At 36.6% G+C, this 21,377-nt stretch overlaps 1 protein-coding gene across 9 annotated transcripts in view; it reads right to left on the bottom strand.

Moving 5' to 3' along the window:
* Nucleotides 1-21,377, bottom strand: part of GRIK2 (glutamate ionotropic receptor kainate type subunit 2) — a 703,634-nt gene that overhangs the window by 414,059 nt on the left and 268,198 nt on the right. For all 9 annotated transcript variants that reach the window (XR_012095020.1, XM_038000566.2, XM_038000567.2 and 6 more), the window contains one exon: nt 2,242-2,423. Coding sequence is in view for 8 of the 9 variants with exons in the window: in XM_038000566.2 (XP_037856494.1) it covers nt 2,242-2,423 (182 nt within the window). In the remaining variant the exon portion in view is untranslated. The remainder of the gene's footprint in view (nt 1-2,241; nt 2,424-21,377) is intronic.

Below are 21,377 nucleotides of genomic sequence, written 5' to 3'. Positions count from 1 at the left end.
CCAATTAGTGTACTCAACTTGCCTTAAAGGAAATCTGGTCAACCCCAAGTTCCACTCACTTTTAAAGCTTTCTAGCAGGAAAACTTCAAATTCTCTGTTGTTCAATAATTATTAAAAGCTGAATCAGTTTAAATTAAAAAGTTAAATAAATTACACAAACAAACACACAAGAATAAACTGATTATGGCCGTTTCTTTTCCTGGATAGTCCTAATATTCATTTTTGGATGAAGCCAGACTAGCTGAAAGCTCATCTTTTTTTTTTTTCTCTTCAACTCCTATACCATGTCTTAGGAGTTCCAACATCAGTGAATGTTCAGGAATCTCAGAAAAATTTCCCAAGTCACAAAATAGGACCCTATTAAATGCACTACTGAATTTCCTAGAAGCTATTTGCTTTCTTCTTGGTTACTAGAAAAACTGGAAAATTCAAATGTGAGACAAAGTTAAAAATAATACCACCATGGTTGTGGTCTTCCAGTGCAGGACCTCAGAGGATGCATTCTGTATGATAATGTCACTCTGGCTTCATCTTAACTTTCATATTCTCATTTTACCTATATTCTAATTTTCCATCTACTGACATTGTTAAAATTACATTTTTCTGTTATATGTATTTAAATATTCTACTCTTTCTATTTTCATTTTGCAAGCAAAGCATGTTTGCAAAGAAAACATAAGAAAACAAGTTTAAAATAATAAATATATCTAATATTTATTATTAGATATATAATCTATATCTAATAGGAGGCAGAAAGCAAATTCGATTTTTAAAGGTGACAGGCTTCTCACCTTCCAGATAGCAAAATAGTCAGAGTTAGTTCTTAAGAGATAAGACAACAGATCATTTATATACTTACTAGAAGTCTGAAGAAAGCATACCAAAGCTCTGTCACTGAAATAGCTCAGTGCCACTCACTCCAGGAGTAAAGGAAAGGTCTCCTTTCCAAGCCTGTGTATTCTAACCATGATCAAGAATTGTTTGGGAATTATGTGAAACTAAATCTTGACTCTAGAGTTCAGTGGTTTGGTGCATTGTTTTATTCATTGCCAAAAAAAAAAAAAAAAAAAAAAAAAAAAACTCAAAACCCTCACATGTTTTATTATCCAAAGATAAAACTATAGCAATTTTTTAAATTAATTAAATATTTTACTGTGAAAATCAGCATTTATATTGGAATACGGGATAAACATCTGCTTAATAAATTAACCATGTTATAACAGGCATTTACTATTGGCAGTTACATTTAATAGGATATAATTTGACATCTGAATCTGCATAACTCTCCAGTAGAAATATTTTATCCTATACATGAGAGATTTCTAAACAGCTGACTAGTTCCAAGCTACCAAGGTGTCAGCTCAGTGTGCATAAAAGTTTAAGAAACAAAATCCAAAAATTTGTGTTCAAATCCAAGCTCTACTACATAGTAAGTATATGGTCTTGTTCTGGCCATTTAACTCCCAACTTCAGTTCCTTCATCTGTAAGATATGGACTGATAATGATTTCTGTTTTCCAGTTTGCTGTTAGGTCTGAATAATGCTGACATAATACTAAAAGATTTCACAACTACGAATTGTTTTGTCTGATTGATTTAGAAGATTTTGTTTGTTCGTTTGGTTGGTTGGTTTTTGTCAGGCAATGCTTTATTCTGGAATGAATACGTGTTAACATCATTAGGTTGGATATCAATCCCTCTGCCATATTCTTGCTACTTGACATTGGTCAAGTTACTTATTCATTTTGGGACTCAGTTTATCTGTAAATTAGAGACAGTCCCAACTTTTTTTTTTTTTTTTGTAGTGATGATGAAATAAGATCAAATATGTAAAGTCTCTTATAGTAGATACCAGGTAAATGGTAAATCTATTACATCTTTTTCCTACTGGTTGATTGTAATGAGAGAGCTGCTCAATGGTTGACTCTTAGTTCCTTCCCTCATTTCGAAACAGAAAGAAATAACTATCTCGTTAATCAACTATTTCATTAACCAACAGCATTGCAGTCATTTGAAAATAACTTCCAAACTTCAAACAACCTGTTTTGAAGATCATCACTGTTTACATTATTTTTCTTTTCAGACAATTAATTAAAAGCAATTGTCAGACTTTCTATCACAAAATTACATCAAGGTTGTTATATAATTGATTGTATAACAATAACATTTTGATTTCAAAGAAGATCATATTGTAAGTGCAAGTTTATGAAGACAGCAAGAATTGAAGTAATTTGAAGGTTACCTGTTTTAAAATGCCTGCTGCCATTTCATGGCTACAATCAAAGATTACGTGAAACTCCTTGCCTCTTTTCATTTCTTTTAGTAAGGGTTTTGCATCCTTTGTATCAGCAGGTAGCTGACGAATTTTGAGTCGAAGATTGTACCTTGATGGAGCTTTGATGAGCTCTTGCAAACGAATGAGACCTTCAATTAAAATGGACAAAAAAATTAATATTAGGGATAAAAAATAGAGTAGGACAAAGAATCAGAAAACACTCACTAGAATGCATGATTTTCTTCTTATTTGTTTAATTTTAAATTTTGTGGTTACATAGTAGGTTTGTATATTATAAATGACATGAGATAGTTTGATATGGCCAAGAATGCATAATTTTCTTGACCATGTATAAGTGTATTCAATGATGCAACTGTTGAAATTCCTATTTCAAAGGAACCCCATATCCTCTGTTATTTTTGTTAAACATTTCTCAAATTCTTTAAGGCATTTTTCAAGTTATGAAAGAAACACATGACTAAAAGTTAATATAAATAACTTAAATGTATAAAAGTACATAGGGTGAAATAGTGTCCCTTTATACCCCAGTTTTACTCCCCTGCAGGTTGTCACTATTAATGTCTTGAAATACTGTTTTTCCATAACACTTTCTGTGCATTTACACGTGTACACATATAGCTTTGTTTGTATTGTATTTTACATTAATAATTGTTTTGTGATAATGCCTTAGAGGGCCTTGTAAGTCAGTGATTAATATTCTAGTTTGCCTTTAATGAACACGGTGTTTTATCACGCACCTAATTTATGTAACTATTCTCTATTACTAGAAACTTTGGTCACTTCATTTTCATCGTCAGTAACAAGTAATGCTCTGGTGAATAATCTGAAAATACAAGTTGGTGTATATGTAACAATGAAATAACTTTCCTTAATAAAATAGATTTTAAATAGCCTGAACCACAATTATTTTAAAATATAAAGCTAACAATTTTTGTATTGTTTTCTAGTTAATAGCATTAAATTAAAAAGTAAATATGCCAGGCGCGGTGACTCACGCCTGTAATCCCAGCTCTCAGGGAGGCAGAGGCAGGAGGACAGCTTGAGCCCAGGAGTTCGAGACCTGCCTGGGTAATATAGCGAGACCCCATTCTCCACAAAAAGGAAAAAAAAAAAAAAAAAGACAAAAAAAAAAAAAAATATACCTGCACACATTTAAAAAGTAAGCATTCTCCTAGGGAAGTACCTGATAATTAAGTTAAAAATATATAACATTAATGGATAAATTTCTAATAAGTCATGTAACTGTCATGCATTTTAAAATAAGAGACAAATTATTGAATGTATTCCTTTACACAATCTTCAAGTAATGAAACACATTAAAGAACTGACACAAAAGATCCACTATATAAAAGAGTGTGAAAAGAAAAAAAGGTCATCCAATTCAACTGCAGCTTGGATCAAATGAAGCAATTTTCTTTTCTCCCTCTACTCTCTTCTTATCTCTTAAAAATCTCACCTCTATGTTATTATCTCTCTATTTCTATTTTCTCTGAAAAACTACCTTCATCAATACAGTATGACAAACAACAATAAAGCAAAATATTTATAAAAAATCAGAAACTGTCTCTTTCTCCTTTCTTTTTCTTGAGTGTGTGTATGTGTGTGCACGGGCGCACATGTTGTCTGTATACATGTATACATACCTGCTACTTAACTTTTCTGAAAACAAGAATAAATATAAATAAAAATAAGCAGGAGGGTAGAGGGAAGAGAGGGATGGAGAGGGGATGGTCAGTGGGTACAAAGTTACAATTAGAAAGGAAGAATAAATGCTGGTGTCCTATTGCTTAGAAGGATTACTACAGTTAACAATAAGGTTTTATTTACCTCAAAATAGCTAGAAGAGAAGATTTTATTCTCATCACAAATAAATGATAAATGTTCAACATAATGGATATGCTAATTACTCCAATTTCATCAGTACATATATACATGTTTCAAAAATTACATTATACCCCATAAATATGCGAAATTATTGCATATCAATTAACAATAAAAATGTGAATTCACAAATATACTTGGTATATTTTGTTTTAAAAACACATGGCCCCATAAAATTGCTTCACTGTAAGTTATTTTAGAATTTTACCATGTCAAATTCTACACGTAACAGCTTCTACACATAACAGCTGCAAAAATTGCATGGTAAAATAGTATTATCACATTTTGTTTTGCAAATTTAAATATTTACTAATGTTATTTAAAGAAATAGTACCTAAAAATTGATATTAAATGTATCCATTAAACATACTACAATAAGTTCTAGAGAATTAAGATGTGTTTAATGAGTACATGTGTTAACATTGAACTGTACAGAAACAAAAATAGATACTTGAACTTGTAACACTTGCTAGAGTTTAATGTTCGGCTATGACATCCTTCCAAACATATATGTACAGAAAACTATACATTTCTTTGCACAAGGGAGTGCTCTGCTACTAAATTAGAGTACATTTTACAAGGTAACTCTTTAACTACTGTTTGTAAATAAACCAGTGTATTCTTGCAGTAAGGCAGTAGTTCCTAAACTTTGGAAGGCATGTCAGTAATCTGTGGAGCTGCTTACAATCTCAACAATCAATTCAGAATCTTCAGTGGATAGAACTCATGCATGCATATTTTAACCAATCTTCCTGGATGACCTTCTTGGTCACAAAAGAATGAGGCCAATTTTCAAATATAGGCCTGGTTTCACCTGGTTTTGGGTAAATGTCATGCGAAAGCCAGTCTTTGAACCACTTTGGCATAGCAGTCATACAGGATAGTAACTATATTATACTAACAGGACAATAAAATAATTAATTCAAAGCATGATTCTCAACTTCATAAAGGTGAGTCAGAAAACCATAAATACAACTAACTGCAGGAAAGAGAGAGAAAAAAAACCCAATATTCATTTAATCCTGCATCTAACAAATGTATGACTTATAATCTTCTTACTATAGGTCCAACATTGTTCTCAATATTGGGTAGAATAATTTCGAGAAGTGTCTTTCATGTTCTTTGCCCATTTTTTAATGGAGTTGTTTATTTTTCCACTGTAGAAAGATAAAATCAGATGAAGTTTCTGTGCATACAATACTAAAAGTATACAGGAAAAAATGATATTAACCAAGTAATTACAAATGAAGAGTGGCAAATAATATTTTGGTTGGAAAGGACACATCCTCGAGGAATCATATAGCAGGATAATCTAACTCAGAGTGGGAGGACTCAGGGGAAATTATTCCAAAGGAGGTGACACCTAAGTTAATATTTGAATAAAAAGAGAAAGAGTAGAAGGAATGCATAGAAGAATGAACAGTTTTGATATACTGTCATGGAAGTGAGGGAGCAGGGCAGAGACTCTCATGAAGCAAAGAAGCATCAATGACAAGCCCAGCTGTAGATGCGAGCATGGGGCTGCTTCAGAAGCTTTTGTAAAATACTTGAAAGAATTGGGGCTTTAACCTAAGAGCTGTGAAAAGTGCCCACTTGGAATCTGTAATTCAAAAGAACTGCTCAGATATGGAGGACTGATGAGAAGAACCGGGGAAAGAAATAGTTGACTTTTTAATAAAAGCCATTCTGGCTAGTGTGAGATGGTATCTCATTGTGGTTTTGATTTGCATTTCCCCGATGATTAGTGATATTGAGCATCGGTTCATATGCTTGTTGGCCACATATATGTCTTCTTTTGAGAAGTGTCTTTTCCTATCCTTTGCCCATTTTTAAATGGGGTTGTTTATTTTTTGCTTGTGGAGTTGAGTTCCTTGTAGATTCTGGAAATAAGAACTTTGTCAGATGCATAGTGTGCAAATATTTTCCATTCCATTCAGAATGACTATTATTAAAAAGGCAAAAAGTAACATGCTGGTGAGGTTGTGGAGAAAAGGTGGGAATGTAAATTAGTTCAGCCATTCTGGAAAGCAGTCTGGAGATTTCTCAAAGAACTTAAAATACCATTCAACTCAGCCATCCCATTAATGGGTATATATCCAAAGGAATAGAAATCACTCTACCATTAAAAAAACATTCATGTGTATGTTCATCGCAGCACTATTCATGATAGCAAAGATGTGAAATCAACCTAGATACTCATCAGTGGTGGAATGGATAAAGAAAATGTGGTACATATAAACATGGAATGCTACACAGCCATAAAAATGAGACCATGACCTTTGCAACAACATAGACAGAGCTGGGGTTCATTATTCTAAGTGAACTAATGACTGAAAAACTGTCTATTGGTATTATGCTGATTACTTGTGTGACAAAATTATGTGTACACCAAACCCTCACAACACAAAATTTACCCATGTACCAAACCTGCACATGCACACCTGGAAACTAAAATAAAATCTGGAAAAAGAAAATATATAAAAATAAGGAATAAGATGAAATAGTTAGAAGATAGTAGTGATAATTCAAGAGAGGTAAGATGCATATTCAGGGCAATATATCAGGCAGAAAAAAAAAGTGGATGGAATACCAAGATATTTATAAGAAAAGATGATTGAGAGCACCTGGTGATGAAGAGATCAGAGTGTGGGAAGTTTCTGACTTCTGGTTGGGCATCTGGAGAGAGAGGGTGCTTTCACTGAGTGTGAGATCATGGGAGGCTCATACAATTGAGTCAAAATGAAGGGAGTGATCAGCCATGTCAAGGCCTGCTAACAAACAAATCTCAGTAAGCACTTTTAAAAAAATGTTTATTTAATTTAACAAGATCATTGCTGTTCCAGGCAAGGGTAGTTTGAGTAGGGTTGTGGGGATTAGTTGTTGTGCCATCAGTGGGAGGGAGGTAACATACAACCTCCACTCGAAATCATCCTCATATGTTTCCATAATATAGTTTTAGCATCCACCCTAGCCGTATCTAATACCCTTGTAGGAAAGTATCAGCCCCTCTCTAATCGATCATCAGTAGCAGATCCATGAGACGTCTTAATTTCCATGTCTTCTAAATGAAACTTTTATCTAGGTCAGCAGCTCTCAAAGTGGCTCCACAGACACCTGTACCCTTCAGAAGGGTCCCTAAAGTCCAGCTATTTTTTAAAAAATAATACTAAGTAGTTGGTTTTTTTGTTTTTTTGTTTGTTTTTGAGACATATTCTCAGACTCTCAACCAGGCTGGAGTGCAATGGCGCGATCTTGGCTCACTACAACCTCCGCCTCCTGGGTTCAAACAATTGTCCTGACTCAGCCTCACCAGTTGCTGGGATTACAGAGGCCCACCACCACACCTGGCTAATTTTTGTATTTTTAGTAGAGACAGGGTTTCCCCCTGTTGGCCAGGCTGGTCTCAAACTCCTGACCTCATGATCCACCTGCCTCAGCCTCCCAAAGTGCTGAGATCACTGTCGTAACCCACTGTGCCTGGCCCTTCTTTGTGTGTTTTTTTTTTTTTTTAAACTTCCATTCGCTCATACATGTGCAGTGGAATGTTCCAGAAGTTACCGGATATGTGAGGTTACAACAGACTGAATGAGGAAGCAGATACAAAAATCCAGCTGCCTCCCATTAAACTAAATAGTAAAGAGACTTATAAGCATATAAAATAATGCTACTCTTCTCACTGTTTTTTTGTTTTGTTTTGTTTTGGAACATCTAGGTACTTAACATAAAAACATAAAATTTGTGTGAACGGGTAGTTTACCATTATTACTATTAAACAACTAATAATGAATTTAATGTTCCAATTTTTATTGCTAATATGGTATCAAGGAATATAGCACATATTTCTGGAGATATTCAATAATTATTAAGGATGTAAAGTGACACTAAAACTAAAATGTCTAGGAATTGCTAATTTAGATTACCCCTAAATCATTCCTACTTTAAATTTCTATCATTCTCACAAAATTATTTCCATAAATGCAGAATAATCAAATAGCAATCCTAGGTGAACAAAGAATATAAAACTTCTTTTGTCCTACTTACCTCACAAGATATTGTGAGAGACAAATGTAAATTTGGGGGATTTTGTCTATTATAGCTGGGGTGGTGGGTTTGAATTTCAGTTCAAAACTTTATAATCCATGTGGCTTTGCACAAGGCACTATATTACTCTCAGTTTTGATGTATTTTTTCTCTATAAGAAGGTAAAATGATCTATGGTTTAACATGTAAAACACTGAAAAATAAACTGGCATATATTAGACTCTCAATAAATGGCAATTTGTCATGATTATATTGGCTAACATGCGAAAATATTGTATTAAAAATGTACTAGCCACTATCTCTATTTTTGGATATTTTGACACTGATTTAGATAGAAAACCTAACATTAGAATTAAAAAAAATTAAGAAATTAACTCAATATCAAAGGAAAGGAGCTATGTAGTTACATATTAGCTCACCAGTTTTTAATCAAAAAAGCTCAACTGACCCCAAAATAGAAATTTTCTGAACATAATATCCACAAGTAGTTTTTGTAGAGTTTATCCTAAGGATAAATACTGCCAAGTATTTTCAAGTCTCTTAAAAGCTCATGTGGATAGTCCATTGAGCCATAGGTACAATAAATATTTACTTATTCTCTTCACACTTATACATTTCTGCTGGCATTAATGTAACAGATTTCAGTTTGCCAGCTTCCCTGGGGAATAATATTGAAGAATGAAAAAAAATATAAAAACCTCACTACTAGTAGGACTTGCCATCTCCTACTTGAAAATTTGAGTGAAATGTTGTCTTCATTCATTCATTCCACATAAATTTTTTGTATATCCACTATGTGTAAGACACTGATTCTAGATATTATTTATTCAGTCTTCAACTGCATGAGATACAATTTGAATCCGGCATTTTTTTTAATACAAAAGTAGTTTCTATAATGCTTTTCACATTCGATGTTCAAAAAAATGGCTCACTATTTCAGACAGAAACAGTCTAGAGAACTGTTTAAACACAGAACGTAGAATCATTATTTTTAAATTTTCACTTTCCATCAACTCCTGCACCAGGAGTTGCTTAGAATCTTCTCTTAGCTTCTAAGCCGCCCTTGTTCTGCCCCATATTATTTCTCATATTTTCATATTTATTTTCATTTTTAATCCTTTGCTTTCTTTATTCCCCAACATCTAGATACAAGTCCCTGAATTCTATTATTTAGCACACTCTGGAAGAAGGGAAGATGGCTGACAAAAAGAAAGATGCATTCAAGACATGCAAAAAATAGATGTTTACCCACCCATTTTATGTGAAATACAGGCAGGCATTCCTGTAGTGTAACTTATGTGGATGAAGGTTTATATCCAAAGAAGTATGGAACTTAAATAGCAGCAATGTTTTTTAATTACATTATTGGCTATATATGTATTTCTGTGGGTCTCTATCCATCTTTTCACCAGTCATATCTTCTCTTTGCAACTCATCATGTTCTAAAAATGCCAATTCAGAAAAGATTACCCTAATCAGACATATCATACACAAGCAAATATGCATACTTTGGAAAATGAGATGTTTTTCTTTCTCTTTTAGGATAAAATAAGACTCTTAAAATAATTGAGATGGTTTATATGTCTTCCTATCCTACAGTCCATTGGTCAAAATGAAGAAATCAATGGACACTTTGATTTGATGAAATAAAAAGGTAAAATTAATTTCGCTGAAAATGTGGTTAATATAAATAATTTGCAAACAAACATTTTAGAATTATTCTTTATTAACAAATTTGGTGCTTAAGTTGTTAAATTATTTAATGACAGAGTAGAATTATAACTCCTTAAAACAGCCTTTTAATTAAAGTGTCCCTTCTTCCTTAATGTAATTAATTGATGTAATGATAGTAAAAAAGAAACAATCTGCACAGATGGGCTCCACAAAATCTTCTAACAACAACAACAAAAAAAGGCACCACATTGCAATTATCCCTATACTTTGGTAGATGAGTAACATTCTATTACCTTTAATTTCTTCACTAAGAGTACAGTACTGTTATTTTTAACCTTTTTCTACTTTCATTTATTTCAGTAGTAGCTGAAATCAAGGTTTGTCTTTATCTTACAGGGACAGAGGGCTGAGCTGCTCTTTTAAGAGACTGTCATCAATTTAACTTTTAAGGAGAATCCAGGAGTAGCCATTTATGCACACTGCAGCCGGCACTCTCTTCTAGAGATTAATCACACCACCTCTATGGCAGGCCTCTTCTACCCTATCCACAGGAAGGGAGTCCCAGGTTTCCTCCCATACCTAGGTATTCGTTTCGGCAGCTGTACAAACTAGTGATTTGCCATCTGGCTTAATCATCAGGCCTATTTATCACTTCAGTCAGTCTTTGTGCAAGCTCAGACTCAACCCAAAATGCATTGTATTATAAGCTACACAAAAATTATTCATCTACATTCCTTGTTTGATCGTCATCTTTTTTTTCAGTTGGGAAAAGATAATAATTTATTGAGAAGTCAAACTATGGCATTTCAAAGAGTTAATTTTATTAAAATGTATGTGGGCTACAGAAATGTTTTAAGGCTAACTAAATAGTGCATATGTACCAGCTATGGATTTTGTAATGTATGGTAATGCTGTAAAAATAGAGAAGAGAGCTAACTATAATGAGAAAATTTAAAATGGTTTGACACGAGTAGTAGATTGGCACTGAAACAAAATCCAATCTCCAAATTTTTATCAGCCATTCTCTCCTTCTGGAGGTGGGTGGTGATGCGGATTTGTTCAGTACAGAGAACATTGAAAACAGAGATAATTGGGACTTAGAGAAATAAGAGAGAAGAGAAAGGGAAATGAAAGGAAATCTTCAAAGAGTTGTTCACCTTCTCAGAGGAGGAAAAGAAAGCTATGCAAAATAGAATTGGAGGGCTAGTCTCCTTGTGACATATTCAAGTCTGAATGCTAATTTTTACAGAGATATTGCCTTCTTTCTTTGAAATTTTCTTTATTTTAAAATTATGATACAACCTAGTAAATCGAAGACCCAGAACATGTTAAAACATTTTAGCTTGATACATTATAAATCAAGTGGCAAATGAGTTTTAATTTGCATGTCAGGGTCAATTGATTATTTGTAGCTAAATGAAACCCTGTGCCAAGAATGTTTCTGAGTCCAGTTCTGTGTCTAGGGTCATGTTTCAATATGGGATCTGACCCCATGTGGTGGGATAGGCACGGTGGTATTATATAATGGCTATCCCCATATTAAAATCTCTTGCTTATTTTTTAATGATATTAAATCACATCCATTATATTGTTTTATTGATGGCAACGCCCTTCCATGCTTTGTAACAAAAATCATAATAGTAATACAGTATAGACGATACATTCTAGACACTATGTCCTCTTTGAAGCCAGGACACACATGATAACTTTGAACCATGATACATTCAAATAAATAGAATCCCAACAGGAATTCAGACCTTTACCATCCCATGAAAACATTTTAAAAGTGTACAAATCTACAGTCAGTTACAACTAAAATCTTGTACTTTTTTCTCTTCTCAAACACACCCAAATCCTGAAAACACACTTTGACACTTAATACATGTACGTGTGTATGTGTGTACACTCTTAGAAACATACACACACATACTTCCTTTGCTTCTGTTTTCCTGGAAGTTTAATTTACCTCTGCCCTAACTTCCTTCCACAGGAGAATTCGGCCATTACGTGTTTTTTGTTTGTTTGTTTGTTTTTGTTTTTGTTTTTGTTTTTCCTACTCCACTCCCATTTGTAAACTTTCATACCAGAAATGCTCACAACCCTGATCTAGCAGAGCAGAAGCCTCCCAGGAAAGCCTAAGTGGGAGAGTTACTAAGTAGACTCCCTTTTGTAGGTAAGTCATGAAGAGAGGCTGAAACCCATGGGATGATCTTATATGTGGCATAGCAATGTCAAATTTTGGAATCATGTAAGTGCCATGGCAGCCTGTGGCAGGTAGATTCAGGCTGAATCCCAGCTCATTAACTCTCTCCTGAACAAATATAGACAAAGGTATTTTAATGTTTTAAACTTTAGTTTTCTCCCTTATAAGCATTTGATCATAATAATTATTACCATATAGGAAAAACCAAATGAGCTAATGCACACAAATCACTTAGTACTGTGCTTGGCACATGTTAACCCTTTCCATTGGTTCTGTTAACTGCTTTTCCCTTGGATCCCAGGGTGTGCTGGTATATACGTGCCTCAACAGGCCCTATTTGATCTCCAAATCTTGCCTGGAGTCCTGTAAGGGGTATCTTTATCAAAAAGTTTTCATTAAAACCATCTAAGTGAATTTTACTTTCTGCTAGGACTCTAACTAATACACTGGCATATCTCTTACTAGCACACTTTCTTGAACTCTAGACTCTTAAATTCACTTTTCTATTTGACATCTGTGTAATAAAGAATTAATTTTACTTAAAGAGAGATCTGGCCTTTGCCATTAGCTCCTGGGAGATACTCTCTAAGCCCTTGGCATGTCCTATCTGACAAGAGTGCTTTTGCTTACTTGGGCACCTTGGGCTAACAATGTGATTAGTCTAAAAATGCGATTCATTGTAGGAGCTTTGAGCTATGTGGCATCAGCTCAAGTTCTGGAGGGGCTGGAGACTACAGGTCAGCCAAGTGGGTGACCAGTCATGTCTCCATGATCAAACTCTAATAAACACTTTGGACACTCAAGCTCTAGTGAGCTTCCCTGGTTGGCAATACTACATGCACATTGTTACAGGTCATTGCCTGGAAAAGTGAGTACTATCCACAAATCCATTGGGAAAGAACAGATGAAAGGTCTGGGCACGGACCTCTCCTGGACTCTCCCCTATGCACTCCATCCATTGGCCAATTTTAACCTATATTGTTTTGCTGTTATAAATTGTATTCATGAGTATAATGGCTTTCAGTCCACTCTGTAACTCATTCTAGCAAATTATCAAACTTGAGAGTGATCTTTGGGACCCCTGAAATTGCAGCTGGTGTCAGAAGTGAAGGTGGCCTTGGAGGCCCTTGAACTTTTCAGTTGGTGTTAAAGTGAGGGTGGTCTTCAGGGTGCCTAAATAATGCTACATCTCTATTTTGATGGTTAGTAGATACTACAAACAGTATTCCCAAACTAGTTCTCCATCTCTGTATCCTCCAAAGCTGCTCCTCCCATAGTCATCTCTAAGTAGGATAATAGCAACTCACCTTTCCAGTTACTCGAGTAAAAAACATAGGTGTCACCTTTGATGGCATTCTTTCTGGCACAACCCATATCCAACGTTTTAGAAAATCCTATCAGATCTACCTTCAAAAATACCTAGAAAATGACCAACTCTTGCCTCTTCTAACATACTGGACTAAGCTACCATAATCTCTCAAATGGATTCTAACAAAAGCCTCCTAACTAGTATTGTTCCTATATATTTGTATATCCAACAGCAATTCATAACCTTTAAGGTTTATTTTTAAAATATGGTGAATTTAGTGACAGAAAGGTGGGCATAAAGAAGGCAGGAACTTGCCAAGGAGGTTTGGTGCAGTACTAAATACATGAAATCAGCTAGGTGAAACCATATTCAGTGTCTACCAGAATATAAAATTCTAGATTTGACTCAATACATAATGAACTCCAAAGTAGAGATACACTATGAAAGTGGCCGTGCGTCCCTTGGCCAAGTGGAGGGAGTTACTGTGATTCCAAACAACCAGTCTTTTAATAGAAAATTGTACAGAAAACAGCATGGAGAACAGAATGCAGTCCTACTAGGTGGTGTCTTAGATATAACCAGAAGTCTCAGGTTCTGGATGGGGGAGGAAGTAGGATTAAGGAAAATGAAGTGAACAGAGAGTACCAGAACTCCCATCACATGCTTGAGGCTGGGTCCAATATGCAAGACTAGCCCTACACCAATACCAAAGAGCACCTACCTGGTCACAGCCAGGGCTAAACTGAGGTGTTATATGAAGTGTATTTGTGATTCCAGCATGAAAATGTTAAGGAAGGCAAGAGCTAAGATATTTAGCTGTGTCCCCACGGAAATCTCATCCAGAATTGTAGCTTTCACGATCACCACATGTCATGGGAGGGGCCCAGTGGGAAGTAATTGAATCATGGGGGTGAGTTTTTCTATACTGTTCTCATGTTGGTGAGTAAGTCTCACAAGAACTGTTTTTTGTTTTTAATAAAACGTTGTTCCTTTGCACATGCTCTCTTGCCTGCCATCACGTAAGATGTGCCTTTGCTCCTCCTTAAACTTCTACCATGATTGTGAGGCCTCCCCAGTCATCTGTGAGTCCATTAAACTTCTTTCTCTTTATAAATGGCCCAGTCTCGGGCATCTTTATTAGCAGTATGGGAAAAGACTAATACAGGCCGACAGCCTGATTATTACTTATAAAGTCAATATGTTGTTCCTGTTTCTGCTTTCACTGATATGAAAAAAAGCAATTATGCCATTATCAAAAAGTAAACAGTGCTTTTGGCCATGCCAAGGCTAAAACTCTTTGACTTCTAAAACTTTAAGGTCTAAACTCAGCATATGCTAAGGTCAATTTTCTATTCAGAATATTTCAGTTTGTGAGAAGCCAGTAAAATTAATGTTGCATTTTAATTCTATCTCTTTGCTTATTGCTATTAAAATGTGCTTGCATCTCAATCATGAGAGAAATAAGCACATAAGTGACTCACATAAGAGCTGTGCTTACTAGAGCACCAGTCATAGACAGTGGCTTAGTTCTTTGCTGACCGAAGCCTAGACCCATCCTATTATCTATTTCTTTTTTGTCCTGTTTGTACAGCTGCTACATGTGGGCTTATATTTGGTATAATGAGATGGGGCAGGTAAAAAGTTGGACAGTTTAGTGAAAAAGCAGTTGTATTTGTCAGGACTCTCTTGGTAATATGTGCAGGCCCAATTCACACTACATTGAGCAAAGAGGTAACTCATTGTTTCCCATAATTGAGAATAAACTCTAGGCATGGTTGAAACAAGGAATTCTTTGTTTCTCTGTTCTCTTTTCCTCTGTTACCTTAGTTACTCCTTCCCTTTTTCCCATTTGATAGCAGAGATGACAATCAGAATTTCACGCTCACAAAAAATATATTTTCCTCAAAAGTTCTGTTAGTATCCTAGGAAGGCCTCTGTCCCAGATTGGCATGATTTGGTGGGAGTAGAGAGCTGCAGTTAGGTTAGATGCCTACCAAATGGCATCAGTGGGTGACTGAAGAAGAAAATCAGCCTCTCCTGAACTACGTGGACTGAGAAGACTCCCTCGAAGGGATTCTGGGCACACAGACACCTACACAAACACAACCCAGAAATGCATCGCAACAATGTTTAGAAACTCTTTAAACAGGATTATTGTAACTTTGGTCTGTGTCCATAATTTGGTAATATTTTGATTCAATGGTTGTTTATAGTCAGTCACTCTTATTTTACACCAAACTGGCATCTTTTTAAGAGCAGAAGACATAGAGGCAGTTGCTTCATAATTAGACAAAGACAACAAGCATAATCCAGGAATATCCTGGACAAACTGGGAGTTCTGTATATTTCTTCTCCTACCTCACCATACTTCATCATACATACTTCCATCATCTGCTATCCTGGAGGTGTGACTGACTCACCCTCAGTGGGACCAATACACCTCATTGTTCAATTCTGATGGCACCTTTGCCACTTTGCAGGCATCTTTGTCTCCTGACAACCTGTTCAGATATACACCTGTCTTTCTGTTGCTCTCACAGCCCTCTCAGCTTGTGATAACCCAACTTCAGCTCTCCAGACAGTGGCTGATTAGGTAGCCTGCTGTTCTTTAATCCCCACTTGTGCTCAAGTCAATGCGGTTATGAACAGCAAATGATCCTTCACAGTTCTTATTCTGGCTCTGTCCCAGGATGCTGCTGTTATTGGTTTTATACTGGCACTTAATACATCAAATATGATTTAAAGTTGACATTGATGAAACAGCTTATGATGTTTTATGTTGCTGGGCTCATGACTAGCAATTATCCGAACTTCTGTGTCCTGGTGGGAATGCCAAGTAGAATGTAACTCTTTAGAATCTCAAGTTTTATTTTATCTTCTTGTCCCAGAAATAATATCATCAACCCCAAAGTCTTCAGTAATTGTGCTTATTGAACATACATCTTATCTTACGAATGATTAGAAGATGTAAATATATCAGGAATACATGACAGAACATATTATATATTTTGAATTGAGAATATAGAAGTGAAATTAAAAAATATAAGCAGTATATGTTCACCACCTGTGAGATTATAGGGTGGTGGTGGTGAGACAGATATGCAAATCGTTTTTCTTCAATGACTTATGTACAATAATGTAAGAATCTCCAAAGCATGATAGAAGTGTTCAGAATGTGTAACTATTTGGCAAGTGGACAAAGATGGGTGAATATTGTAGAAACAGCAAATAGTATATACAAAGCACCATGGTATGAGAATATAAAAAGTTAAAATGTCTTGTGTGGTGTTTGGTGGAGAGATGGGGAATCAAGCAGAAGCTGTGACATAGTAGAAGGTGAGGCTGACCAGTAGTTGGTAAAAAAACACTTATGAAGGGTATCATGTTAGATTGTACTTTCCAAGAGAAGTTTCATAGTTGCAATCAGTTAAAACATAATTCAGGATTAAGCTAAAAAGTAATTCTGGCTTAAGCAGAAAAATCTAGGCAGTTTCTTGAAACACAAGTGTGGGAATTCAGTAAGTCATTAGAATCAGAAACAAGGAGAAGCGAGCCTATGAAGATGCCACCTTCTTTCACTTCTGTTCTTAGTGTTTCTATTTCATTATTTTCTTTCTAACTAGACCAGCCTTCTCTGCTTCACAGTTCACACAGAAGAATGGCCATCATTCAACTACTGAATCCAGCAGCTGGAAGAGACTAATCTTTCTTCATCACAATTCCAAATATCTAGAAGAAAGAATATAATTGTCCCAGCTGTTTTAACTCTTGGTATAATCCACGGTAGCCAGGGGCATAGATTTACTTTAATGTGTGAACATTATGACCTGGGCCCTACCTCTGAAGGTGAGGAAGCTGGAGTATTCTGTGAGTTAGGTAAATACTTCCCCTGCCCACTGTGGAGTCATTGAAGAAATTAAGAATGATATAGACAAATTTTCTTGTTACAAGATCACTTTGGTGATTGGGAAGATGGCCGAATAGGAATAGCTCTGGTCTGCAGCTCACAGCGAGATCAATGCAGAAGGCACTGCATTTCCAACTGAGGTACCCAGCTCATCTCAATGGGACTTGTTAGACAGTGGGTGCAGACCACGGAGGGCAAGCCAAATCATGGTCGGACATCGCCTCACCTGGGAAGTGCAAGGGGTTGGGGAACTCCCTCCCCTAGCCAAGGGAAGCCGTGAGAGACTGTGCTGTGAGGAACAGTGCATTCCAGCCAAGATACTATGCTTTTCCCATGGTTTTCACAACCACCAGACCAGGAGATTCCTCGGGTGCCTACACCTCCAGGGCCCTGGGTTTCAAGCACAAAACTGGACAGCCATTTGAGCAGACTTCGAGCCAGCTGCAGGAGTGTTTTTTCATACCACAGTGACACCTACAATGCCAGTGAGACAGAACCATTCACTCCCCCAGAAAGGGGGCTGAAGTCAGGGAGCCAAGTGGTCTAGCTCAGTGTATCTCACCCGCACCGAGCCCAGCAAACTAAGATCCACTTGCTTGAAATTCTTGCTGCCGGCACAGCAGTCTGAGGTCAACCTGGGATACTCGAGCTTGGGGGCAGGAGGAGCGTCTGCTATTACTGAGGCTTGAGTAGGCGGTTTTCCCCTCACAGTTTAAACAAAGCCACTGGGAAATTGGAATATAGGTGGAGCCCACTGCAGCTTGGCAGAGCTACTGTAGCCAGACTGCCTCTCTAGATTCCTCCTTTCTGAGCAGGGCATCTCTGAAAGAAAGGCAGCAGCCCCAGTCAGGGGCTTATAGATAAAACTCCCATCTCCCCGGACAGAGTACCTGGGGGAAGGGACGGCTATGGGCACAGATTCAACAGACTGAAACATTCCTGCCTGCTGACTCTGAAGAGAGCAGTGGATCTCCCAGCACAGAATGGGAGCTCTGCTAAGGGACAGACTGCCTCCTCAAGTGGGTCCCTGGCCCCCGTGCCTTGTGACTGGGAGACACCTCCCAGCAGGGGTCAACAGACACCTCCAGCTCCAGCTGGCATCTGGCAGGTGCCCCTCTGGGATGAAGCTTCCAGAGGAAAGAACAGGCAGCAATCTTTACTGTTCTGCAGCCTCCGCTGGTGATACCCAGGCAAAAAGGATCTGGATTGGACCTCCAGCAAACTCCAGCAGACCTGCAGCAGAGAGGCCTGACTGTTAGAAGGAAAACTAACAAACAGAAAGGAATGGCATCAGCATTGACAAAAAAGGAGGTTCACACAGAAGCTCCATCAGAAGGTCAACAACATCAAACACCAAAGGTAGACAAATCCACTAAGATGAGGAAAAACCAGCACAAAAATGCTGAAAATTCCAAATACCAGGGTGCCTCTTCTCCTCCAAAGGATCACAACTCCTCACCAGCAAGGGAATACAACTGGACAGAGAATGAGTTTGACGAATTGACAGAAGTAGGCTTTAGAAGGTGGGTAATAACAAACTCCTTTGATCTAAAGGAGCATGTTCTAACCCAATGCAAAGAAGCTAAGAACCTTGAAAAAAGGTTAGAGGAATTGCTAATTAGAATAACCAGTTTAGAAAAGAACATAAATGACCTAATGGAGCTGAAAAACACAGCAATAGAACTTCACAAAGCATACACAAGTATATCAATAGCTGAATCAATCAAGAGGAAGAAAGGATATAAGAGATTGAAGATCAACTTAATAAAATGAAGCGTGAAGACAAGATTAGAGAAAAGAATGAAAGGAATGAACAAAGCCTCCAAGAAATATGGAACAATGTGAAAAGACCAAACCTACGTTTGATTAGTGTACCTGAAAGTGATTGGGAGAATGGAACCAAATTGGAAAACACTCTTCCGGATACTATTGAGGAGAACTTCCACAACCTAGCAAGACAGGCCAACATTCAAATTCAGGAAATACAGAGAACACCACAAAGATACTCTTTGAGAAGAGCAACCCCAAAGACACATAATTGTCAGATTCACCAAGGCTGAAATGAAGGAAAAAATGTTAAGGGCTGCCAGAGAGAAAGATGTGGTTACCAGCAAAGGGAAGCCCATCAGACTAACAATGGATCTCTCTGCAGAAGCCCTACAAGTCAGAAGAGAGTGGTGGCCAATATCCAACATTCTTAAAGAAAGGAATTTTCAACCCAGAATTTCATATCCAGCCAAACTAAGCTTCACAAGCGAAAGAGAAATAAAATCCTTTACAGACAAGCAAATGCTGAGAGATTTTGTAACAGCCAGGCCTGTCTTACAAGAGCTCCTGAAGGAAGCCCTAAATATGGAAAGGAAAAACTGGTACCAGCTACTGCAAAAACATAACAAATTATAAAGACCATCGACACTATGAAGAAAGTGCATCAACTAATGGGCAAAATAACCCGCTAACATCATAATGACGACATCAAATTCACACATAACAATATTAACCTTAAATGTAGGCAAAAAGAACAAAGCTGAAGGCATACTGCTACCTGACTTCAAACTATACTAAAAGGCTATAGTAACCAAAACAGCATGGTACAGGTACCAAAACAGATATACAGACCAATGGAACAGAACAGAGTCTTCTGAAATAACATCACACATCTGCAACCATCTGGACAAACCTGAGAGAAAGGATTCCCTATTTAATAAATGGTATTTGGAAAACTGGATAATCATATGCAGAAAACTGAATCTGGACCCCTTCTTTACTCCTTACACAAAATTAACTCAAGATGGATTAAAGACTTAAATGTAAGATTTAAACCATAAAAACCTTAGAAGAAAACCTAGGCAATACCATTCAGAGCAAAGACTTCATGTCTAAAATAAAAAAAGCAATGGCAACAAAAAACAAAATTGACAAATGGGATATAATTAAACTATACAGATTCTGCACAGGAAAAGAAACTATCATCAGAGTGAAGAGGCCACCTACAGAAACGGAGAAAATTTTTGCAATCTATCTATCTGACAAAGGGCTAATATCCAGAATCTACAAGGAAGTTAAACAAATTTACAAGATAAAAATAAACAACCCCATCAAAAAGTGGGCAAAGGATATGAACAGACACTTCTCAAAAGAAGACATTTTTGCAGCCAACAAATACATGAAAAAAAAGCTCATCATCACTGTTCATTAGAGAAAAGCAAACCAAGACCATAGTGAGATACCATCTCATGCCAGTTAGAATGGTGACCATTTAAAAGTCAGGAAACAACAGATGCTGGAGAGGATGTGTAGAAATAGCAACGCTTTTACACTGTTGGGAGGCATTGTAAATTAGTTCAACCATTGTAGAAGACAGAGTGGTGATTCCTCAAGGATCAAGAAAAAGAAATACCATTTGACCCAGCAATTCCACTACTGGGTATATACCCAAAGGATTATAAATAATTCTACTATAAAGACATATGCACCATATATTTATTACAGCACAACTCATAATAGCAAAGACTTGGAACCAACCCAAATGCCCATCACTGATAGACTGGATAAAGATAACGTGGCACATATACACCATGGAATACTATGCAGTCACAAAAAAGGATGAGTTCATGTTCTTTGCAGGGACATGGATGAAGCTGGAAACCATCATTCTCAGCAAACTAACACAAGAACAGAATACCAAACACCACATGTTCTCAGCCATAAGTGAGAGCTGAACAATGAGAACACATGAACACAGAGGGGGAACATCAACCTTGTGGGTGTTGTGGGTGGGGGACTAGGGGAGGGATAGCATTAGGAGAAGTACCTAATGTAAACAATGGGTTGATGGATGGATCAAACCAATATGGCTTGTGTATACCTATTTAACAAACCTACACATTCTGCACATGTATCCCAGAACTTAGAGTATAATAAAATAAATAAATTAATAAATTTTAAAGAAGAGATCACTTTGATTGCATATCTAAGGATGGGTTGGTAAACTAGGATATACTGAAATAGTCCAAGTTACTAATAGAAAGGAAGTCATCTTGCATTTTGGCCTCTATCAGCACAAG

Source organism: Chlorocebus sabaeus, chromosome 13 (assembly GCF_047675955.1).
Source record: "Chlorocebus sabaeus isolate Y175 chromosome 13, mChlSab1.0.hap1, whole genome shotgun sequence".
NCBI classification, from domain to species: domain Eukaryota; kingdom Metazoa; phylum Chordata; class Mammalia; order Primates; family Cercopithecidae; genus Chlorocebus; species Chlorocebus sabaeus.
The sequence above is the reverse complement of the archived record's forward strand: the minus strand, read 5'-3'. Positions and strand labels throughout refer to the sequence as shown.